Below are 21,273 nucleotides of genomic sequence, written 5' to 3'. Positions count from 1 at the left end.
TCAGAACAAAATAATTCAAGAAATTGAAAATAAAAGTAAAAATAAAAAAAGGTTATTCTCTGAGGACATTTGCAAATTTTATCATGGGTTTAAAACAAGTGCAATGGAGACAAGGGTCCTGAATCAGTGAAGGTTTTAAAGCAGCAGAGGAAAGCTATATGTACTTTACAGCATTCATTACAAAGAAACAGGAACAATGAATCATCTTGGACAGACCTAATAATACTACTGCTGCTAATAATCAAAATAATAATAATCATTATGTTTACATAGCAACATCCACACTGCAATGGACTGTAGAGCTACAGTGAAACTTTACTATGGTATGAGAGCTGTAAACTCACTGTTGGAAAAAACATGTGAAAAATGCACCATTTTATGTGTTTTTTTTTTTTATTATTATTATTAAAAAAATGAAATTTCGTGTTAAAATTGGCACGGGCACCACAGCTGCAAGGTAAATGTTATAAGTTAAAACGACGACAACACAAACACTCATTTTCACAGCAACACACAACACCATGCAGACACACATTTCAACAGCAGGTAACATATTTCGCAGAAAGCTTTTGAAATAGCTGTCTCAGCATTCTCCACTGTGCTCAACAGAGAACTTTATTAGTTTTTTGTTGTTGTTGTTTCTGTAACATCTTCACAGTTATTTACATGGCAAGAGATTCTTGTGACTGTGAGTGTGGTTCTCTGGTCAGTCGGAGAGGAGGTTGTCCTTCTCGAAGTTCCCATACTGGTGGGATTCGGGGATGGAGATCTCGCTGTGGAGAGCGGGGTCAGTTTGTAATGCAGGGCCCATACACTTATTGGCACCTGGAAAAAAAAAAGGAAAAGTGATTCAGATTCAAACAGAGATGATAACCTGCATGAATATGCATGACACATGCGTCAGTCCAGCATCTTACTTGTGTGCTTTTCAGATGGACCATGACTGCCAAGTGCTTTCCGGCTCCTCTTGTGATAAACTGAGAGACAAACAAAGAGGAATCGGCTGAGAAAACGCATTTGCATGCGGGCTGGCTTGTTTTAATTCAAATGAATCAGGCACAACTGGCATTGCCACAACAGGAAAACAAGCACAACTTCATCAGAGAGCCACATGCACCGGCAACACAGAAAAACTAGCACAAATCAGACCCATGGATTGAAAATGAACTGAAAATGAACTTTATGGTTATTGTACATGAATCAAAACGATCAAAAGGGGAAAAAAAGCAGTGAATTATGTTAGCTGCAGCTTGTTTAGGGTTGATTTTAATTTTTACTGCAAATAAATTTTTAAAAAGTGGGCATTCTAACAACTTAACCATGTTTATTTTTGCAGCGTCTTATATGACATCAGTGCAGCGTAGGATGAGTTATTTCCAGATCAGTTGTGGTTCAAGAGCTGGCACTCTGCCCCCTGTTGAACCTGTAAACCCGGAAGCATCCAGACCACACTCGGAGCTGTACAAAACCACAAACTACCTACCAGTTAGCATGAAGTGGAGCACCAGAGTGACTATTATGACGGCTGAGAGACAAACACCAGCTGGCACAATGAGACTGGTCAGCTCCCATTGGGCCAGCGGTGCCTCAGGCTTGTCTGTCAGGATGCCACGGACTGCTGCACCATCCTCGACCTCTGTGGAGACAATGGATCACGGTTACATGCTGGGGCAGCTTCTTTTTTTCCAGAATAAATTATAGAACTGAGTAACTGCATATGGAGGGGTTCACTGTCTTGTTCAGGGACACAGCTGGCTTCTGACAGATACATTATTTTGTACTTGTTGCACCCCTAGTCCACTACAGGGGTGCCAGCAGGACTCATATTACACACAAAAACAAATGGATTGTGTGAGTGTAAGTACCCAAAACAAAGATTTGCATAGGATTTGACTCACAGCAACCACATGGTACAAACATAAGTGTGCACAAAAAAAATTAGGCTGATAGACCTAGTAGTTTCCGAGAACAGCCGTGGACAGAAACACACACACACACACAAATGAACACACTATCTTCTCCAGGTATGCCTGGTGGAGATAATAAATAAACAAGCAAAAAAATCCCTGACTTTATGTATGCATAGTGCATGCAGGCATACAGCATTTTGGCTACCACTGCCACTGGTCCACTATAATAACAAAACAGATTAAAGCTCTACCTCAGATCAAAATCACGCTTTTGAAAGCTTTTGGAAATCAGCGGGCATTCTCTTCTCCACCCACAAGCTTATCAAAACTTTTGGTCTTTGGATCTTTGGAGGTTGAAATTCAATTGGAAATACTCAGCAGAACAGAGCACATGAAATAAAATGCTATCTGCTCGGGTTAGCGTAGTCAAAACTTTGTTACATCATAATTTACCACATCGCTGCACACAAGATGCAAGTGGAGTAACTAAGCTGCCACACAATGCCAAGAAACCACTTTGGGGGAATTTTGACGAAGCAAACATTGTGTTGACCTTTTGTACAAACCTGTTCAGTCCTGCAAACTTTTAAAAATTGCGTGACAGTAAGCATTGCTCCATTAGTGCCTGAACAACAAGGAAACCATGCTCACCACATTGCTGATGACAGTGAATTACGGTGACAGCATACTTGACATCAAGCCTCCTCACCTGTCCAAATAAAAAACATTCAGCATCACTGCCTGTCTAAATGATTAGGAACAAGGCCATATTCAGATGCACTATTTACCGAGCCAGTTTACCTGCAGGCAGGAGTTTGGTTGGCACAGACCACCTGTCAGATTTAAGCTCACAGACTGATGCTTCTCCTGCAAAACACATAAAGGGAGAAAAGCCCGGTGACCAAACTGAGCAGATGGTTAAGATATTGTCATGACACCTGTTTGCCTTTTATCAAAATGAGTTTCATTTGTATGTCATCTACTCACAGCATAATGACTCACTCTAGATTATCATGGCTGCAATGCCCCCTTCAGCTTGACAACAAATACATCTTTCATCACGAATGAATCATTAAGTTTTTTTTTTATCTCGGTACAAAACAAAGACACACATATCAGTTGCTTCCTGCAGTGCTGACATTTGCAAAGTTTGGAGGTATCGGTAACCATCTCATGTCAACGGTGTGTCGGCAGTTACTTTAGATGTGTAATTATCTTAGTGCTTTAAAGTTGCAATATCGTGGGGAAAGCACCCAAGGAAGTTACCCAGCAACGCAACGCAACGTAAAACAACTAAAAAACAATTGCCAAGGATACAATAAGTTGCCATGCAATCAGTGCAAGCTTGTCGAGGCAGCTCTTCAGGTGGTATGTTATCCCAAATATTGTTCATGTGGTCCTGCCTTTGGAAAATTAGGACTGTTGTTACTGATTTCTTTCAGTTGCACTTCACTTAGGTATGGAATGATACGCCTTATGCGATGCACTGATACTGTGTATCAAGGTCATTTCTGAAATTCACAACACGTGATCTTTGTCAGGCGGTGGTGTGATACCTACCACATGAACGGCGTGTGTGTCAACAGGCTGACACACAGCAGATCCTTCAGACTTAGCGCACAGTCCCACAGAGAAGTTTGCAGTAACCCCTGACGACATGACCACCTCTTGATGACCCTCTCGCTTTGTAACGCTCAACTCCCATGCTGGAAAAGATTACACAACTATAATATGGTTACAATAAATACCCAGTTTTATATCAATGTCAATCATCACGTAAGGATTATCTTTGTTAGTTATATTGGTTTTAAAAGATGTGACGAGCACGTTTATTGCTACAGATTGTGATAATGGAGTGAAACCGCTGTGAGAAGCCATATGTTGATGTGACAAAATGCAGTACCTTGGAATCTCCTGTCAGCAAAGGGGCACCTGATCCAGGACTGAGAGCCTGCAGTGAACTGAGAAACACATCATACTATAATATCCACCTGGCACAAGGAACTATATTAATGCATCACTCGGTTATAATCAAAAGACTTGTGGTAGCATTGCAACTGGGAATTCCCAAATCACAAGAGCCTGCATTTTGTTAATCATAGAGAGGAAGGTGTATCCGATGAACTGGCCTTGTGTTTTGCAATATTGCTGAGTTCTGCTGAAACAATTTGTGATAAAACAATTCAAGTCGTCAAAGTCTTAGTCCCAAATTATAAGATATGTCATTTTTCCACGCTGATTTTTCCACATTTCCATATTTTCCTACACTTTACACCTGTGGCCTCATGATAATTTTCATTTTTGCCATTATGCAGCCTTGTGAAAAGAAGTAAGTTTTCACCCAACCCGTATGAGGTGCAACAAACAGAACAAAACTGAACTCATCTCATCTGAACTCCACTGAATTCAATCCAGCGGAACTGAAACTGAACTTACATGACTTGCCCTGACTTGACTTGACTTGACCTCATCTGTCCTTATCTGACCTGTCTTCAACTCAGCTCGACTTGATCTCACTGAAATTATCTCAAGACACATGCTGCTCGTGACTGAGATGGACTTGGGAGTGTTAGCCTTCATACTCCGGTAAGCATTATTTTCCTCGCTTTGTAATTCTTACATTGTAAGCAATCAAGTGGCAAATGCTGTGCAACTTGTATTAATTATTAAAAACTTTATATCAACCCTCTGGTTTCTCTACAGTGGGTCTCCTTAAGAGCCAAAGAGGGCAAAGTCAGTGGTGATCATTACCTTCATGCACATCTCAGGGTGTGGCTCCACCTTATTAAATAGGATCTGAAAAAAACAATGGTTGATATAATGATTATTTCAATTACATTCAAGGCTGAACAAAAGATGACACATAGGTGCTCAACTTGATTCAGCTGGCAAGTAATCAGTTTCTTACTGTACGAATGAGCAAAATGAATGAGAAAATTATTGCTTAGTTGGAATCACAGCTCTGTGAGGAAAAGTTAACAGAGTATGATGAGAAATGATCCGGGGGAAATTAATTTTGAACTTTATTTCTCAGGTTTGGTGGGGAAAAAAAATAAAGTTTTGCCAATCTGACATCAAAAAATAAGGCTTGTTGTTTGTTTTGCATAGATTTTTTTCTTTCTTTTTTTTTTTTTTTTTTTTTGACGTTTCAAGTTACGTTTCGGCTGCCAGCCATGGGTAATGAATCATCGGCTACATTTACTTTCACCGAGAATTCTCCTCTTACGGTAAGCCATTTAACTCAAGTAACATGAGTTTGGGTTGACTCACGTAAACGTCACAGCTTAATTTAACTTCCTGGCTGTCAACGAATTGCTGGCACAACTGGCATCTTAATTTTTTTTTCTCGTGTATTACAAGGAACCTTAATCTAAGAGGGAGGTGATGGCAGCATTGTTACGTACTTTTTTCCAGGAAAGAAAATATGGACCAAAATTCGAGTCAGTCGGCAAAACAGTCAGTCAGTCACTCAAGTTCAGCCCATAAATACTCACACACCTTCTATTAACTGTTTTTTTTTTTTTTTTCGTACAAACAGGGATAATCAATCGTAGGGAATCACAGATGCATTAACCAGAGCATATGGCCAATAGCTAGTTCCTCTGTGCATGCAAACATGGCCGGTGTTTCATCTTTTAGTGGTTTTTACCTTTTCTCGGCCAACGGTCTGAGAGGTACGGGGCAGATCCACACACACGCCGTCCTCTCCTTTCTGGCACAGCGTGATTTCTGCAGTAACCGGACAGGTCGGTTCCCATGATAACGTCTCCTCCACTGGGTCGTAGGTCACTCCAAACCACAGCTCCTCCAGACCTGTCAGGATAACGCAGGCGTCGCTGATTTTATAGCTTTGCGATATCACAGCACACAAGCAATTATGTAACCACATATATGGAATGATAAAAAAAAAAAAAAAAAAAAAAAAAAGCAATGAAATGACTCACGGTCTTTAAACGGACAGACTTGAACTCTGGGTGCATCCATCGTGGCAGACCAACCCTGTGGAGAAAGTGTCAAATAACCTTACCATAAATAATCAGTCAGCCCAGGCGGTACTGGCAGAGTGTTGGCAGTGTTTGCAAAAATCTTTACCTCAATGCAGAGGCAGGGCAAAGGTCTGGAGTACGACAGGGTGGCATTCTTCTTAGTTTCCTCCTTCTTTATCTGAAAGGTAAAAAAGGCTTTACAACATATTTGTGTGTGTGTGTGTGTGTGTGGGTTAGGTGGTATGATTGCAACTGCGATTCAGGTGCTTCTTGGCTTTCACTCAAAGGGTTTTACAGATGTACGATGATGACACACATTCTCCTATCCTTACCGGCAGAGACCGTAAACGTATTGAAATGCCGGAGTTACCCAACAGCAGATTATGAGGACAGAGATGTTGTTTCGCATGACGTGGAGGATACTTTGTCCAGTATGAATTATGCCTTAGTCAGTCGCATTCCCTTTGGCATTCATCTCGCACTTACTAATAAACAGAGGACCAAAATAAACTCAAGAAAGTGAGTCAGTGAAGACATGGCCTACTAACCTACTGTCAGACTCACCCACCGATCAATGCCATGACTGTTCTGTGGCGAAAGGGCTCAAGTAGTAAAGCGAGCTCCAGCATCACAAGATCATTTGTTGGATTGCACAGTGCGCCTTTGTTTTATCAGGATGCTATTTTTTTCATTGCCGGCCTGCTCTGTTGTCAGTGACGATGATGGTATAAGGAGTTCAGGGTGCCTTTGTTACACACCTACCCTGCCATTTTAGTTGTCAGTATGCATCTGCACCCAAGTCATCAAGATAACTTCCTTTTATTTTGTTGGATTTGGCAACTACAGCAGTTCTGATTCAGATTAATCATTAATATATGGACTAACCAGTGCGCTGGAGCCAGTGCCTGTGCAGATGAAGCCTTTACGGCACAGGCGGAGGTGGTAGTCCTTGTCCTCCAGCATGTCGGACACCCTGACAGTCAGCTCCTTCTTCTCTGGGTTCACATCGTACCATAGCCTACCAGCTGAGAGTCAGAGACGCCAAATTTAATTCAAATATTCATTTCAGCCGTACATTGATAAGGGAAGACTAAGAGGCTTTTTGTGAATATAGCCTGTGAGACATTATACTGCAGTGTGTTTCAAAATGTAAAACTTACTGATGCACTCTGGGATGTGACGTCGCAAATCTCCACTTCTGCAGTCTGTGAAGACAAAAAGCGACCATTAAACCACCGAGGCGGCCCGAGTGAAAGAGAAATGATGATGAGTCCAAGATAAATCTGGCACACCTGCTGCACACATAACATTTGCACAGTGCTTTCTCACTGCGGTTTGTTTTTGTTCCTTGTTTATGCCGCAATTTAAATGACAGTTAAAAGAGGAAATACTTGGGAGATTGCAACACCATCTGTTGATTCAAAGCGTTTTCTGTAGAATTTTGTCTCTCTCTCTTAAGTGTCTGTGTGGGTGGGCTCATGCATGTGTGTATTCATGTGTGTGTGTGTACAGACATGCATGCATCTCACCTGGACTACGATAGCTGCGGGTCCAAGTAACACCACAGTAGCTTGGCAAAGTTTTCAGTGTTACTTGCACTTCCTCGTCGGGGGACATGTCAAAACAATCATTCGTAACCTCCACCTTCAGGAAAAGAGCAAATTAAAATACATCAACCATCACATGCCTTTAATCTTGAAAACTGTGTAAGACGTCTGAGCCCTATCTGTTTTCTACAGAACCTGAATCACCAAACAACATTTTTTTTTTGTACATATGTCAGCTGGAACTGACATAATTTTGTTACTTTTTGATCCAATGAACATACAACCTGTAATATAAACGCATAGAATACATAGTCCAGACAACAATGACAACATGGGTGCCTTTATGTTTTCCTCTTGTCTGTTTGTTTTACCTTCCATGCTCTTTAGAAAACAAACAAAAAAAAAGGATGTTGAAAAATCACAGAACTTGAATGGAGCAGGACGTCATGGAACGCTTTGCCGCGGTCATGTGGCTGATACAGAATAAATTAGCGATTGTGGTGATTTGCTGTGATGATAACACATCACCCAGGCCATAAATGTGTCCCACTAGAGCCGAGAAGATATGCTGTGCTGTGGCTGCTTGCTAAAATGCTCTAATCAGCATTAATAGATAACACCAACTGATCCAACAATCCTCAATTTCCCCTCCAGCGGCGAGGCAGCAGAGATGGCGCACGAGACGCCTCCTCGTGCTCTGCAGACCTCCACTGCTCGTTTGGCCGTTGCTGCAGAACCTCTCGTTTCAGTGACGCACTAACATCAAGTCTATTTATGGAAGTTGGAAAGTTAAAATGGCCATAGATCTTTACGACGACAATGGCACTCATAAAAACGTCCATCTCTCTGACCGTCCTGCTCTGATGGTTTAAATGGGAAACTCTGCTCCACTGCCTTCAAGTTCTGTGTTAAAAATGGATGCAAAAGCTGTCGAATTCAAAGGTGCATTATGCAAAACTGCCAAGGGTCGACTGACGTGAAGGTCGTTTAGGTTCAACCGACCAGAAATGTGAAACAGGCACAAAATTAGATGATAAAGTCTACATGGTTCTGTCGTTTTTGAGTCTAAATCAACCTTCAATTCAATTCAATCAACCTGCAGTTTTTCACAGTGAGATATTTGGAGATTTTCTTTTAGACATGCGAGGTAAAAACTGTATTTATTTAAGTCTTTCATAATGAAAAAACTAACATTTTGCTCAGTTTTGTATTCTTTTATCGGTAACACTGCTTTCTTATTGTGTTCTCGGTGATGAACAGAGATATTTCTTTTTTTCCTGCTTACAAAGTGAATGATACACAAATGTGAAAGGATCCAAGTGTTGCACTTGTACTAAATCAGTCTGAGGCATCCACCAAGCGCCTTAAAATGTAAATGCGGCGCAAGACAGTAAGCTACCTGCTGTCCATCCAGTTTCTGTCTGGACGCTTTGGAGAAGCTGAGGAGCCTGCAGGCCCCCATCATCCCAGCGGTCAGCGTGCAGATGGACACGCCATGGATGGACTCTGCAAAACAAAGTGGTCAAGGTCAGAGACAGCTACACAAACGTGCATTTAACCGTCAATCATTAATCTGTGTTCTCCGCGCCCACCCACCCACTCATTCACCCACTCAGTCCATTCAGTTAATCATTGAGTCTCACTCCTTCCTCCGTTTCAGTGTGATTGTCAACCATTGTGAATGTCAAATACAGGAAGGAATGGGAGTTTGATATTGTGGTAGGCTTTAATCATTTTCAGAGGGGTTTCCCCACTCCAGCCCCTGTTAAGAGTGAAGAAATACACAGAAGGACACTGTAATCTCTCTCTCTCCCTCTCTCTGTATGTGCATGTGTGTGTGAGTGTGTGTGCACCTTACAGCCCAAACCCTGTCCCCTATGCCCTTTCTGGCAGTGTTTGTGAAATCAGGAACAGACAGTATCACTTCACGTTTCCGCACCACACCTGATTTGAAATGGGCGGATCAGAAATACAGCAGCCCATGACTACCCCTCTCTGTCACTCAGTACTTTAGTATCCACCCTTAAATACGTTATCACAGTGACATAACCATCCTCTCATTTGACCCATCCCACACTGTAGTCTGACTACACCTAAATGTTCGATACACGCCCTTACAAATGGTATGACATTAAACTACTGGAAAAACTACTGGAAAAAAAAAAATAAACCAACTGGTATCGATGTGAAGCATATTTAGGTGTTATGCAGTATACATTCATGAATTTATGTCAATTCTGGAGAAAGTGGATGCCATCAAGAAGAAACATCCAGATACATATGTAACCTTGGTTCTCTGAAGGAAAACAGAGTGAGACTGAAGGAAAACTCAGCATTTTCCTCCAAGGAGGACTATCAAGGATGTATGCGGTGTTTTTTGCCTAAGTAATAAATTAACTTTTTTTTTTTTAACCATTAACTCTTTTTTATTTTAACGATGAACAACTAAAGGCAATTTAATGTCGCTGAAACTGCAACGGGAGAAACTGTCACTGCAGTGATTCTAAGTTTCATTCTGAGTCACTCGGTTGTTGTCCCAAATTCAACACTTACAAATAAACTGATCAAAGGGCAACTTTTTTTTTCTTTTTTTTTTTTGTCTTAAAATGTGCGTCATTGTAATGTCTCTTTTGTTGTATTATGTGAAATGTGGTGCTGTCATTGTCTTTTTTGTTTTTTGAAAAATTAAAAATTATAAATAATAAAAAAAAAAGATCAAAGGGCAATTTTTATAGTACTATAGTTGGCCAATTATAGCTAGCTATGGGAATCCAAGGCCGCGCCAAATGTCATATGTGTGTATTTCCTGGCCGCACATGTACATACCGGTGAGGTGTAACACAGTGCTGACCCTGAGGTGCAGTGAGCACTTCTGCCTCCCCTCACACCTCATGACCGTGGACAGCGTGACGTTGTGGAAGACAGACGAGCTGTTGAGACCCACAGGAGCGCTCTGACATGGAGGGGAAAACAGGTCTGCACACAGCAAAGTCAGAAAAAAAGACAGATTTCTTGATCATTTAATGCATAAACGACATTGAGACCTAAAGAGCACTGGTGGTGATGATCACTGAGCAACATGGGTGGATTGTTCATATCAAAACTGATCAAAGTCCAAAAATCGCTGCCGTCTTCATCATGTAAATATCTGTGTCTCATGATAATAACCCTGTGATGAATGTTTGCCTGAAGAACATAACCTTTGGTTTCATGCCAACACTTTAATTGTCCTTCAGATCTCGTGGAAAGATGCTGTCAAGCCATCTAAAAAAACTGGGTGGTCCTTTTGCCTCAGTGGAAAGATTTATGAACTATGCTCCTTTCTTCCTCTATTCATCAAGGGGAAGGAAAAACAAATTGTCACTGTCTGCGTCATGGAGAGCGTTTCTCTTGACCACTGTGGGAACCTAACATGAATGTAATATATTTTTATCTGATTTGAAACAGTCACAATTTTAGCACTGCTGTTAATATTACACTTATTATACTTGCGTGAGACTGATTTAATAGGCTGACATTACACTGTAATTAAATAGTGGATGTTTTTTAAGGTAGGCCGTCATGTGGTTTAAACTGGAAATATGATGACAGACTTTAAAACCTGCAGGGAGACGGGATGTTCCTTGTATATTATATGTGTTTGTTGATCTTTGTCATTATTTTTTCTAAATCAGTTCAAAAACTCACACACTGCTCTCTGAGGTGCAATACATAGGCAATTCCATCTTGTGAATTTTTGTTTCATTCATTAAGCTATAATATAATACATTATTTTTGTCTTTAATTTGCATTTTTACTCTACTTTTTTTTTTTTTTTTCAACATTGACTGAGTAAAGGCAGTCGAGTCTCAAGGAAAAATGTTGGCATTTTATGTTTTTGCAAACCAAAGATTATGTCAAAAGGACCTTCCCTCCACAGAATAGGGGTCCAGTTCCTGTGTCAAGCAAGAGCCGTGTTTGTTTTTAGTTTCCCATGGTGACAAACCCCTTCCTAACCTTAACCATAACCTTAGCATTTTCGATAGTCATTTTGGCTTATTGGTTAAGGTTAGGGTTGGGCATTAAACAGGTTATGGCTAGTGAAAGCTGTAGAAAATAAATGTAGGTCATTAGAAATTCCACAAGTTAATGTTTACTAACCTTAGGTAACGTTTGCACATTCTCAAATGTTGACAGTCACACTACAGTGTGACAAGTTTAAATGTTGATATGCAGCTTATTTTTGCTTCAACGTATTTATTGGTTTGCAGAGACGTAAAATAGCAACATTTTACTCCAGTGACTGGGTTGGTTAATGGGCCTTATGTTAGTTGACAGGTTAAGTTGACAGGTATGATCTTGTATGTTGACGAGAAAATGCGGCCAGTATAGTCTTTACGGGAACTGCAAACCCACCAAAAAATTTTCCTCTCTGGCAAGAATACAGTTCTGGAGGAAATGCGTGTTTGTACTTTTTGGCATAAAGAGCATCAAATTAAACAGTATCAAATGCACAAATCATTGCCTATTGGTGATTTAACTTTATATAAATATATATATATATATATATATATATATATATATATCTTTTCGATCCAACTCTGATCGAATGCTGCTGCACACATCATATGAGCTCTGTGCAGACTAGTGTGTCTGCATGCTTGCAGAACAGCTCTTCATTGTCTGTTTATGCAGTCTATACTCACACTGTGACTTGGACTTGCAATGAAGGCCCTGCAAGAAGAGGAAAACTTTGTGTGAATGTTGTTTTGCAGTTCTATGAATAAAGTTATGTACACACTTTGCAAAGAGAACAAAGGTAGCAGCTGTCCCAAAGAGGGAATTCCCACACACACAAAAAAATAGCTTGCTACATCCTCATTGCTCTGACAGGTGGAACTCACAGTGCACTTATCTTTATGTTCTTGTGTTACTTTATATTCTTGTGGTTGTAATCCAAATATTGAGTTGCAGCAAGAGCATGTGCAACATTGTCAAAATATATGTTAAAATGATTGCCTGCACAGAATTAAAACACATTACAGCTTCTTTTTACTGATAACAGTCAAATCAAGACCTTGGCTTACAAATGCATCTCATAACATGTCATATCATAACTAGATACCAGTGTAGTGCACACCATAATGTACAGTGGGGTGTTAACCATGAACATGGAAGGTGATCTGCTGGCAGTGGTGACACATGAATTAGTATCAAGTAAGCTGACTCAGAGAGGATGTAAGACTGACATGTAAACACATAACCATGCGTCACAGGTTTGATCTTGTCCCTGAGAAGATAAACAACCGACTTTGATAAGGCACCTGACCATCTCTCTAAACTACTCAAACTATGAGACTTGACAGTAAGAGCTGAGTTTCCTTGTGTTCTCATGATGACAAAATCATTTGGTTACTGCCACAATAGCATGAAAGAGATTTACCGCTGCACATGTTAGTTGCAAGGAGTCTGCTAAAGTCATTGAGGGGGAAGTACACCTTTAATCATCATGACCATCTACAGTAAGTAGATTTGTATCTGTTTCAGTTTCCTTTTCCGGTATAAGGCATGGGAAAACCAACAAGCTGCGACAGCATGTGCGCTTGAATCGGAATGAAATAAAACAGTTTATTTTATCATTATGTGAAATTAACGACGATTTGTATGAAACTGATGTACAAAGACGAACTGTGTTTGAAACTGCTCGTTAAGTTTGACATGATTTATTAAGTTGGGTCTTTAAATTTTCTCCCTCTCTCTTCCTCTCTCTCTCTCTCTCTCACACACACACACACACACACACACACACACACACACACACACACACACAATGTCAGGAATCAGAGACAAAGTTGCACACTAAAGACTGGTCCTGTAATCAGTCTCATCTTTGGATCTTATTTTCTGTCTCATTTCAGAAACTCCCTCACCACACCCTGATTAGGTGATAAAAAAAAGCAGCATTTTATTAGCTCATAAAATCCCCGTCCTGTGGTGTGCAGCAGGATTTTGTTCAGTTTGCTGGTTATAGACCAAAACTGGTCGCATAATTTGGGTCAGGGTTCAACTATATTCCCCTATTATGTCACTTAAAATGAGCTGTGGTGTGATAGGACCAGCCAGAGCTACAGCAGGTTTAATCCCCTGGCAGGTTCATCTTTTCATCAAAACGATGAAGGCTTCCAGTGAGGCTGCAGTCTTCTGGTCGGTTGGTTGATTGGTTAGTCGACATGCTCTCATTCGACCCAAACTCTCATTGGTCGGACAATTGCATGTGTTACTTTAATAAGCAGAATCATGCGTCATTTTGTTGAAATTCATCGTGATTCGCTGAAATACAGCGAAGGGGAAGGTGAAATGCATTATAAGATTTTTTTGTTTGTTTGTTTTCGTCACTTTTAGCCCCTTAGCTGCTTAGCCGGGTGTAGGGACATTACATCAGGCTCAGGCTCCACGTGGACTGAAATAAAGTTTCTAAAGTTCAGACCCATATTGAAATTATGATGCGACTGCTGACTTTCGGTGAGTTTTCCAGATTCCAAGCGAACTGGAAACAGAAAACTTTGACCCATGCTGTTAGAGCGAGGATTTTGTTTTCCCATCGACCAATCAGTTGGTTAAAGAGCAGAACAACTAAAGGCAATTGCAGGCCAACTTTGAAATGGCAACATTTTTTTTTTTTTTAACTTTATGGCTCAGCTTCCACTAAATTTTACAAAGTCTGACAGTCATGCACCTGACCTGCATGAATCATACAGGTTTTTGAAGCTCATAGCTCATTAGGTCAGTTCATTAGGGCAGTCAACTTTGGTAAACAGGTTTCAAATCTGTTTTACTACTGAGTTAACAGAAATTAAGCTAAAAATAGTAACAACAACAACAACAATAATAACAACAATATGAATATGAATAAGGCAAATGGTGAGCTATTACATGCAACAATCATTTGTCCACACTTATAGCTATATTTCTTCTACCTACCAACAGCAGACGCTAGATAAATAAATGAATTTTAAAAAATACAGTTTCGTGTCTCTGATCTGTGATGCAGTTTTACCTGAGAACACCGAATGCCACATTTCTGTATCCTCTCAATTCCTGCGTTTTGGACTGCAGCTCCATTCAGAGCCCCAAAGACAGACATGAGCAGGGCAAGTAGAGAAATCATGTTTCCTAGACAGCACTGGAAATCTTGTGCTCCTCAGGTACTTTCTCCTCTTAGTTCTTGGTTGTTTTTGCGGTTTACCTCTTCCTCTCTCTCTCTACTCTATTTCTTCTTCACTTCTGCTCTACAGTGTCCACATGAGCTGGAGTCTGGCTGTGCCTGAGGAGGCTTGGTGAACAGTGAGGAGGTTGTCTGCCTGTCTGCTTGGTCCCAAAGGTGATGATATCCAGTTATGGGAGGTTATGAGAGGTGGCTCACCCTGGGGGGGGGCGGGGTTTGAGCATGCGTTAGGGCTTGTGTGTCCTTCTTTTAAATCTCTCTCCTTCCTTTAAATCACTCTTTAGAAAGATGCACTTTTTCTCTTTTTCAGAATTACTCTCCAGTGAATTGCTTATTCTATTTTTACTTGTTAGCAATTCATACCTCCCTTGTTATTATAACTGTATCAGTACTGCTTTTATTGATTATTTATTTGGTAATTTCTCCTTTTTTGTCTTTGTAAAGCACTTTGTGACTTGTGTATGAAATGTGCTACATAAATAAATGTGCTATATAAATTTTATTATTATTGTTGTTGTTGTTATTATTGTGTTGAAATGTGTGAGTGTATGAGAGAGAGAGAGAGAGAGAGAGAGAGAGAGAGAGAGAGAGAGAGAGAGAGAAGGTGATTTGTGTTATTTCTCAACCAACCATAATGTCTGTTTTGTGCAACATTCCTAGAAAGTTTCAAGATTACACAATATTACGCACAGCAGCACTCAGCCATAAGTTATGCAGTTTTCTATACATTTGTCTGAGTCACCCTCTAATTACACATAATGAGGTTCCTGTGAGCAAAGTATTGCATTGCACCATCATTTAGAAACTGCATGAGAAAACAGCACAAACTGCAGGTACCTGTCCAGATTAGCCGGCAAAGAGAGAGATTTCACAATTTATATTATTTCACTGTTGGCTCTATTCATTCACACCGTACAAATCCATTCCTCAGAATTACACTGAAAGCTTGCTCTTTTATTCTGGCATCACGTCGACCTCAGTTTTGAAATGCGGATGCTTACGAATGGGCGGTAAAAGGAAACCAGGCATTTTTAAGATCTGAGACAAAATGCCCAGTGTAACCTTATACGGGCAAGGCGTTCCTCACTGTGCTGTTTGTGCTGCTGATGTGTTGATGCGTCTGTTTTGAATGTCAAAGGGTGAAGCAAATGGTCAGCCTCTGAATGTCAAAAAAGGAAAGACAAGTGTATAACAGGGAAGTTGAGTGATGACAGTGGGTAGGTCATGTTCCAAAACAAAATATTTGAATGTCACCAAGCATCACACCCAAAACCCAAATCAGACAGTCAGCATTTTCAGTAGTCACCCCGTAACAGCCAAATAAACAGATGCCTTGGTTTTATCCAGATAAATAAACTAACTTATTAATTTTCTAAATCTTTCTTTCTCTGAGGACTTGACCACAAAATTTGAAGTTTCCAAAATGCCATATACACTACCACTGCTACTACTATGATGATGATGATAAAGATAAAAATCCAGAAACTACAATGGATGTTGTTTTCAAAATTACAATTACCAATTTTTTTAAATAGAGCAACAAGTATTTATTGTTCTTTTGCTGTGTGTCAGCATTTTGACATCTATTTGATGTCTCATTTAAAATTGGTGTTATTCAATACATCAAAAATAGGATTGTAGCATAGTAAGGGTGAAGAGTAATTTTTGTTTTCTCTCTTGCGGTCATTCATGAAAACAACTTGTACCCCTAAGGGGCAGCGATGAGGGATAAGTTGCTTTCCAGGTAACAGAACCAAAAGGGAATTCCTTAAGGGAACACTGGAAATTCCTTCCATTCCATTGCTGGGAACATGACAGGGAAGAGAAATCCCATGAGGCATCCCAGACATGCAATGATCCTTAGTGGCTCTGAAGGACTTGGGTGTCAGTAAGACACCAGTTAAGAAATGCAGGTCAACTCACAGTACAAGTAGGAGTTTACAGTATGTGCCAACAAACAGAGTGCAGTCAGAAACGGGCGCCCCGGTGGCTGCACTCGTGTCTTACTGTCAGCTCGTGTGCTTCTTTTAAACGCCTTTGAAGTGTTGAGCAATACCTGGATTTCAAGAGAGAGAGATGATAAATGAGCTGAGACCAACAACAGAACGCCGCCACACTCAGATTTGTCAGACTTCACACCTTCAGTCCAAACAAACCTGAAGTAATAATTAACGTTTATGATCTTAAAAAGTAAATACATACTGTGTGCATTGTAAATACACATTTAAAAAAAGCACATGGTTTCCCTTGACTCACTGTTATGTAATTACATGTTTGTCTATTTGCAGAATGGAATGCTCACTACTATTAAAGCCACATAACTACTGTTGGGACAAACTGATATCTTCACACGCACGCACGCACACACACACACACACACACACACACACACACACACACACACACACACACACACACACACACACACTCATATTCAGTCTAGCAAATCAAAAGAGAGGTACATAATTGTTACTTTGACCATAACCTTGGCTTTTGCCAGCTTATGGCTCTGCTGAATGTGGTGTGGTAATCCAGTAGGAGTACTGACGTGGCCAACATCTTACAGAGACTTCCCCTGGAGTAAGAATTATTGATTGAAATGGCCCCTGACCTTAGCTCAGTCTGTTTGTTATTTTATCACAGGTCTCTTGTCAGCATGTGAGAGAGCCCAGTGAAATGTGAAGCATTTCCTGAAAGGAGAAATACCACAAAGAGGTGTCGTATCTGATTGGCCTGCTGCCTGACACGATTACAGGGCTGTCAGTGAAAACCTGTTCCTCTACACACCTTTGTGTGATGGCTCTACCTGCTGGAAATGCACATGAATTACATATGTCTCATTTTCGTACCGCTGTCATGACAATTCTCTGGTGCCTCCTGCTGAAAAAATCCAAAGCTGTATTGTTGTGTAAAAGCACATACCAAATGACACCTCACTGTAGTTGGGTTAAAATCTTGTATCTCTGAAATGAATAAAACACATCAGGTGATGATTTTTTGGGAGTAGAACTTTATTTATTTTGTCTTGTTCTTACCCTGCAGGATATGGGTTAACTTATGAATACTGTTTCATATTTTGCCCTCTCCTGAGTAATTATTGAACTGTGAATGTCATTTTTACTGGTGAAAGCATTGTATGTTGTACACTGCTATGTCTGCACACTGTTTGCTGTGTTGGTCTTGCAAACGGAATCACACAAAAGACAATAAAGGTTGTTTTGTATTGTATGTTGTATTATATTCCCGGTATAGATGCATCACGTGATGGCAGAAATCACCCGGAATAACAGCTCAAATCTGATTTCTTTTCTAAATGAATACAGGGCTGATTCCATGGCAGAGATACCAGTTGATACTGCATACAGATGAATTGGCATTTCCCATATCTATTATCCATACCTTGTAGATATGCTGAGAATGAAACAATACAATTAATAAATAAAATAGATTATTGTAAGTGTTATATTTTGTGAAATATTTTTTGCTGTTGGTCATTTTGCAGGAGTGGGCATCTTTTTTCTGTGCCTTTTCATAATTTTTTTTTTTTTTTTTTTTTTGCATTACCTTAAATACTTGCTTGGACTTCAAAAAGCATATTTAACATATGGAGGATGCTGTATGTAATGGAAGGTAGAGCTTGCATAAACTCACCTGGCACTCATCTAGATTTAGGTTTTTGAATTATTATGATTGCTTGCAAGGTGGTTAGTGGTCAAGAACAGGCTAAGCCCAAATTGCAGCTGTTTTGAGAGTGAATTATACCAACCTTGTCAGTTATATCAGTCAAAAATGTTTCTCCTTGTGCTGTATGATGTGTATGAAATATGACTATCGAGGTAAACTGTTTTACTGCAACAGCTGTATAGAAAATTCAGCAGAAGTAGTGATGTAAACAACCTGACACTCTTTATAATAGATTCCCGCTGCTGAAATATTTAGAATTGAATATATCTATGAAAAATAAAATTCATTTATCCTAATTTGGACCATTTCCAACATAGACTATATACCAGTGTGTACAAGGCAACTGCCCCACTGCATTTTGTGGGTTTACTGTTGTTGTGGTGGGTATTGTATTTATGGTTTATTCACGTAATTTGTCTATTCTTTCTTCTTTCTGATTTCTGTTGTGTTGTTACATTTAGATTCACGGTGAAATAGTTTATCTCATTAGAGGATTGCCTTATGAGTCAGATTGTGGGACTGAAAGTCAAGACAATTTTATTTGTATTGCAAAATCTCCCAAATTTGCCCCAAGGGACTTTACAGCACCCTCACATTGGAAGAGGAACAACTCCTTAACAACGACAACAAAAAAAAACTTTAACAGAAAGAAGAAAATAGGAAGAAACCTCAGAGAGGAAAAGATTAGGAAATAAAAATAATGGCTTCACTGTTATTGACTGACTGGTTAATTGATTGGTTAGCTGATTGGTTGATTGATTGTTTGATTGATTGACTGATTGATTGAATGATTGATTGACAACAGGGGAGGCAAGCAAGGCATTTGGTAAATTGGTACTGTGGTTGTTTGTATTGTTTCAAGCACATAGCGAGGGCTCTCTGGAAGTCAAAACCAAAGTGTTGAGTCAGGAAAGTTGAGAAAAGATTTTTTTTTTTTTTCCCAAAAGTTGTTTTTCGTAAGAGTTCTCTCCTAACCCATAAACTTCTCTGAATGAGACGAAGCAACTGCAACATGCTGCAACTATTAAAGGGAATTGACAGCAACACTGTTTAGCAGGAGAGGGAGAGAGAGAGGGAGAGAGAGAGAGAGAGAGAGGAACAAAGACTAAAATGAGTTTGTCTACCAACCAGGAGATGGAGACAGTTTCCAAGGGAATAAGTGCTGGTTTGAAATCTCAGGTTATGACAGTGTGAGTGTCAATTCACACGGAGAGAGAGCCAATAGGCTACAACCCTACAGGTCACATTTTGATTCAGTAACACTTATAACACACATTAATTGTCATTCAGTTTTTTCTAAAATCCAGAAATCCAATCTGTAAACATGTTGTCATTTTTAAGACAAGGCCTTAAACTCTGTTAAACCCTAAAGAGAGCAAATGTTTGGAGCCAAGCTCATATATACATAGTAGTGAGTTGTGTACTGGGTGTCAACTAATGGACAGTGAAACTCAGAGAGACCCAAAAGGCTTAAAAGCCTATTGATTGCAGCTTACATCAGATCGGCCTGGACCTAATGCAATATGCAATAAATCCATGCCATTATTAAGCAGACACACCCCAGCTAAAGGAGTGCTGTGATGAGAAGATGTGCTGCCTGCAATGTGCACCTTATTGCTATCATTATAATAACAATATTATAATAATATTTGCTGTTGTTGTTGGCTTTAATAAATCAAGTCTAATATGAACATGACATCAGAACTAAGTCATTGTGGGAGGATTATAGGACTGTTTTCATGACATAGGAGATATTAAAATGGCATAAAGTTATTATGAACTAATTTATTGGTACCACAGACACACTGTGGAATAACATGTTAACATATTAATAACTTATCAAATCAACACATGCTGTCCACTATGCTGGAAAAGCTGCTAACCTTTTTTTCCCCTCATTTGCATTATTACATATATTGAGAGAAATCTCCTTCCCAGTGGTGGATCAGGACATTTTTACATGGGGTGACATGGAGTTTTTGCAGGGTGGCTTAGGCGGTTGGTGGATAGATAAGGCAACTTAAATGTACATGAGTGCAGTTTTCTTAGATTGGAGGTGTAATGATAATGATAATTATCTACGTTTATTCATAAGTAGTCTTCTAAACGGGGTCCAAGATGTTGCTGCAATACCAGTCTTAATTGGAGACAGAATCACTAGGGATTCTGTCAACTTCAATGAAATGCATGCATACACATGCACACACGTTTACAAATAAACAATTTATTTCAACTTTAATAACATATTTGGGTACATTAGAGAAAAAATATTATAGGGTATAGCATGTCACAAATGTATACTGTGCTGGAAGAGCTGTTGTCATCCCTAAATAAATATTTGGTTTATTGCATGTATTGAGGCACAGTTGGCTATATGACATTTCGTGAGTCCCTAGATAATAACCACCTTTAACCTGCTGTCAGCCGCTCTAAGCTGCTCAGCCCACCAGGGCCTCCACTGCAAAAAATGTCTGACTCCTCAAGGCTTTTTGGCCACTTGCTGAGCCTTTAAGCCTGCTTGTTAGAATGAATGGCAAATCTGGGAATAGTCATTAGAGAAGGGTCATTTCACTCGACTCGAATGCAGTTTCAGTTGCTTCACTTATTATCAGGTGGGAAAAATCTTGACTCCGTGGGAAATGTTATTTCAAGATGAGGACAGCTTATACCTTAAAATTCCTGTTTGTAAAAAAAAAATAATAATAATAATTAAACAAATAAATAATAAATAAACTGGCGAGAAATTTAAAATTACAATTAATTACAATATATCACCTCAGTGGCGTCTTTTCTTTCACCTGTTCAGAAAAATAAGATGTATCTCGAGGTAAAAGTGGATTTTCGATGAAATAATTTTGAAGGCTTGACATTTCGTACAGTGTGCAGCCGCTACTGCGTCACGTGACCCGTTAATCGCCACTGTATTTCCGCGTTCACGACGA

The 21,273-nt window shown here is 39.7% G+C and overlaps 1 protein-coding gene across 1 annotated transcript; it reads right to left on the bottom strand.

Annotated features, from left to right (window-relative positions):
- Positions 1-703: 703 nt before the first annotated feature.
- Positions 704-14,750, bottom strand: il17rel (interleukin 17 receptor E-like). Its single transcript, XM_030045382.1, has 18 exons — positions 14,480-14,750; positions 12,129-12,156; positions 10,270-10,419; positions 8,843-8,949; positions 7,426-7,540; positions 7,057-7,101; positions 6,782-6,921; positions 6,003-6,074; positions 5,855-5,909; positions 5,560-5,723; positions 4,662-4,706; positions 3,814-3,871; positions 3,471-3,616; positions 2,712-2,777; positions 2,562-2,619; positions 1,484-1,636; positions 918-977; positions 704-825 (listed from the first exon to the last, which is right to left on the bottom strand). Exons 1-18 carry the CDS (start codon positions 14,588-14,590, stop codon positions 707-709), a joined length of 1,692 nt encoding a protein of 563 aa, XP_029901242.1. The 5' UTR covers positions 14,591-14,750; the 3' UTR covers positions 704-706.
- Between the last annotated feature and the right edge of the window lie 6,523 nt (positions 14,751-21,273).

Source organism: Myripristis murdjan, chromosome 23 (genome assembly GCF_902150065.1).
Source record: "Myripristis murdjan chromosome 23, fMyrMur1.1, whole genome shotgun sequence".
Taxonomy (NCBI): Eukaryota; Metazoa; Chordata; class Actinopteri; order Holocentriformes; family Holocentridae; genus Myripristis; species Myripristis murdjan.
The sequence above is the reverse complement of the archived record's forward strand: the minus strand, read 5'-3'. Positions and strand labels throughout refer to the sequence as shown.

Excerpts from the sequence above, each read along its gene's own strand:
- il17rel (XM_030045382.1), bottom strand. The coding sequence starts at position 14,590 with ATGATTTCTCTACTTGCCCTGCTCATGTCTGTCTTTGGGGCTCTGAAT. Across the intron at positions 1,637-2,561 it reads TCACTGTCATCAGCAATGTG|AGGTCGAGGATGGTGCAGCA; the intron begins GTGAGCATGGTT and ends TTGTCTCCACAG. Across the intron at positions 826-917 it reads TCCATCTGAAAAGCACACAA|GTGCCAATAAGTGTATGGGC; the intron begins GTAAGATGCTGG and ends TTTTTTTTCCAG.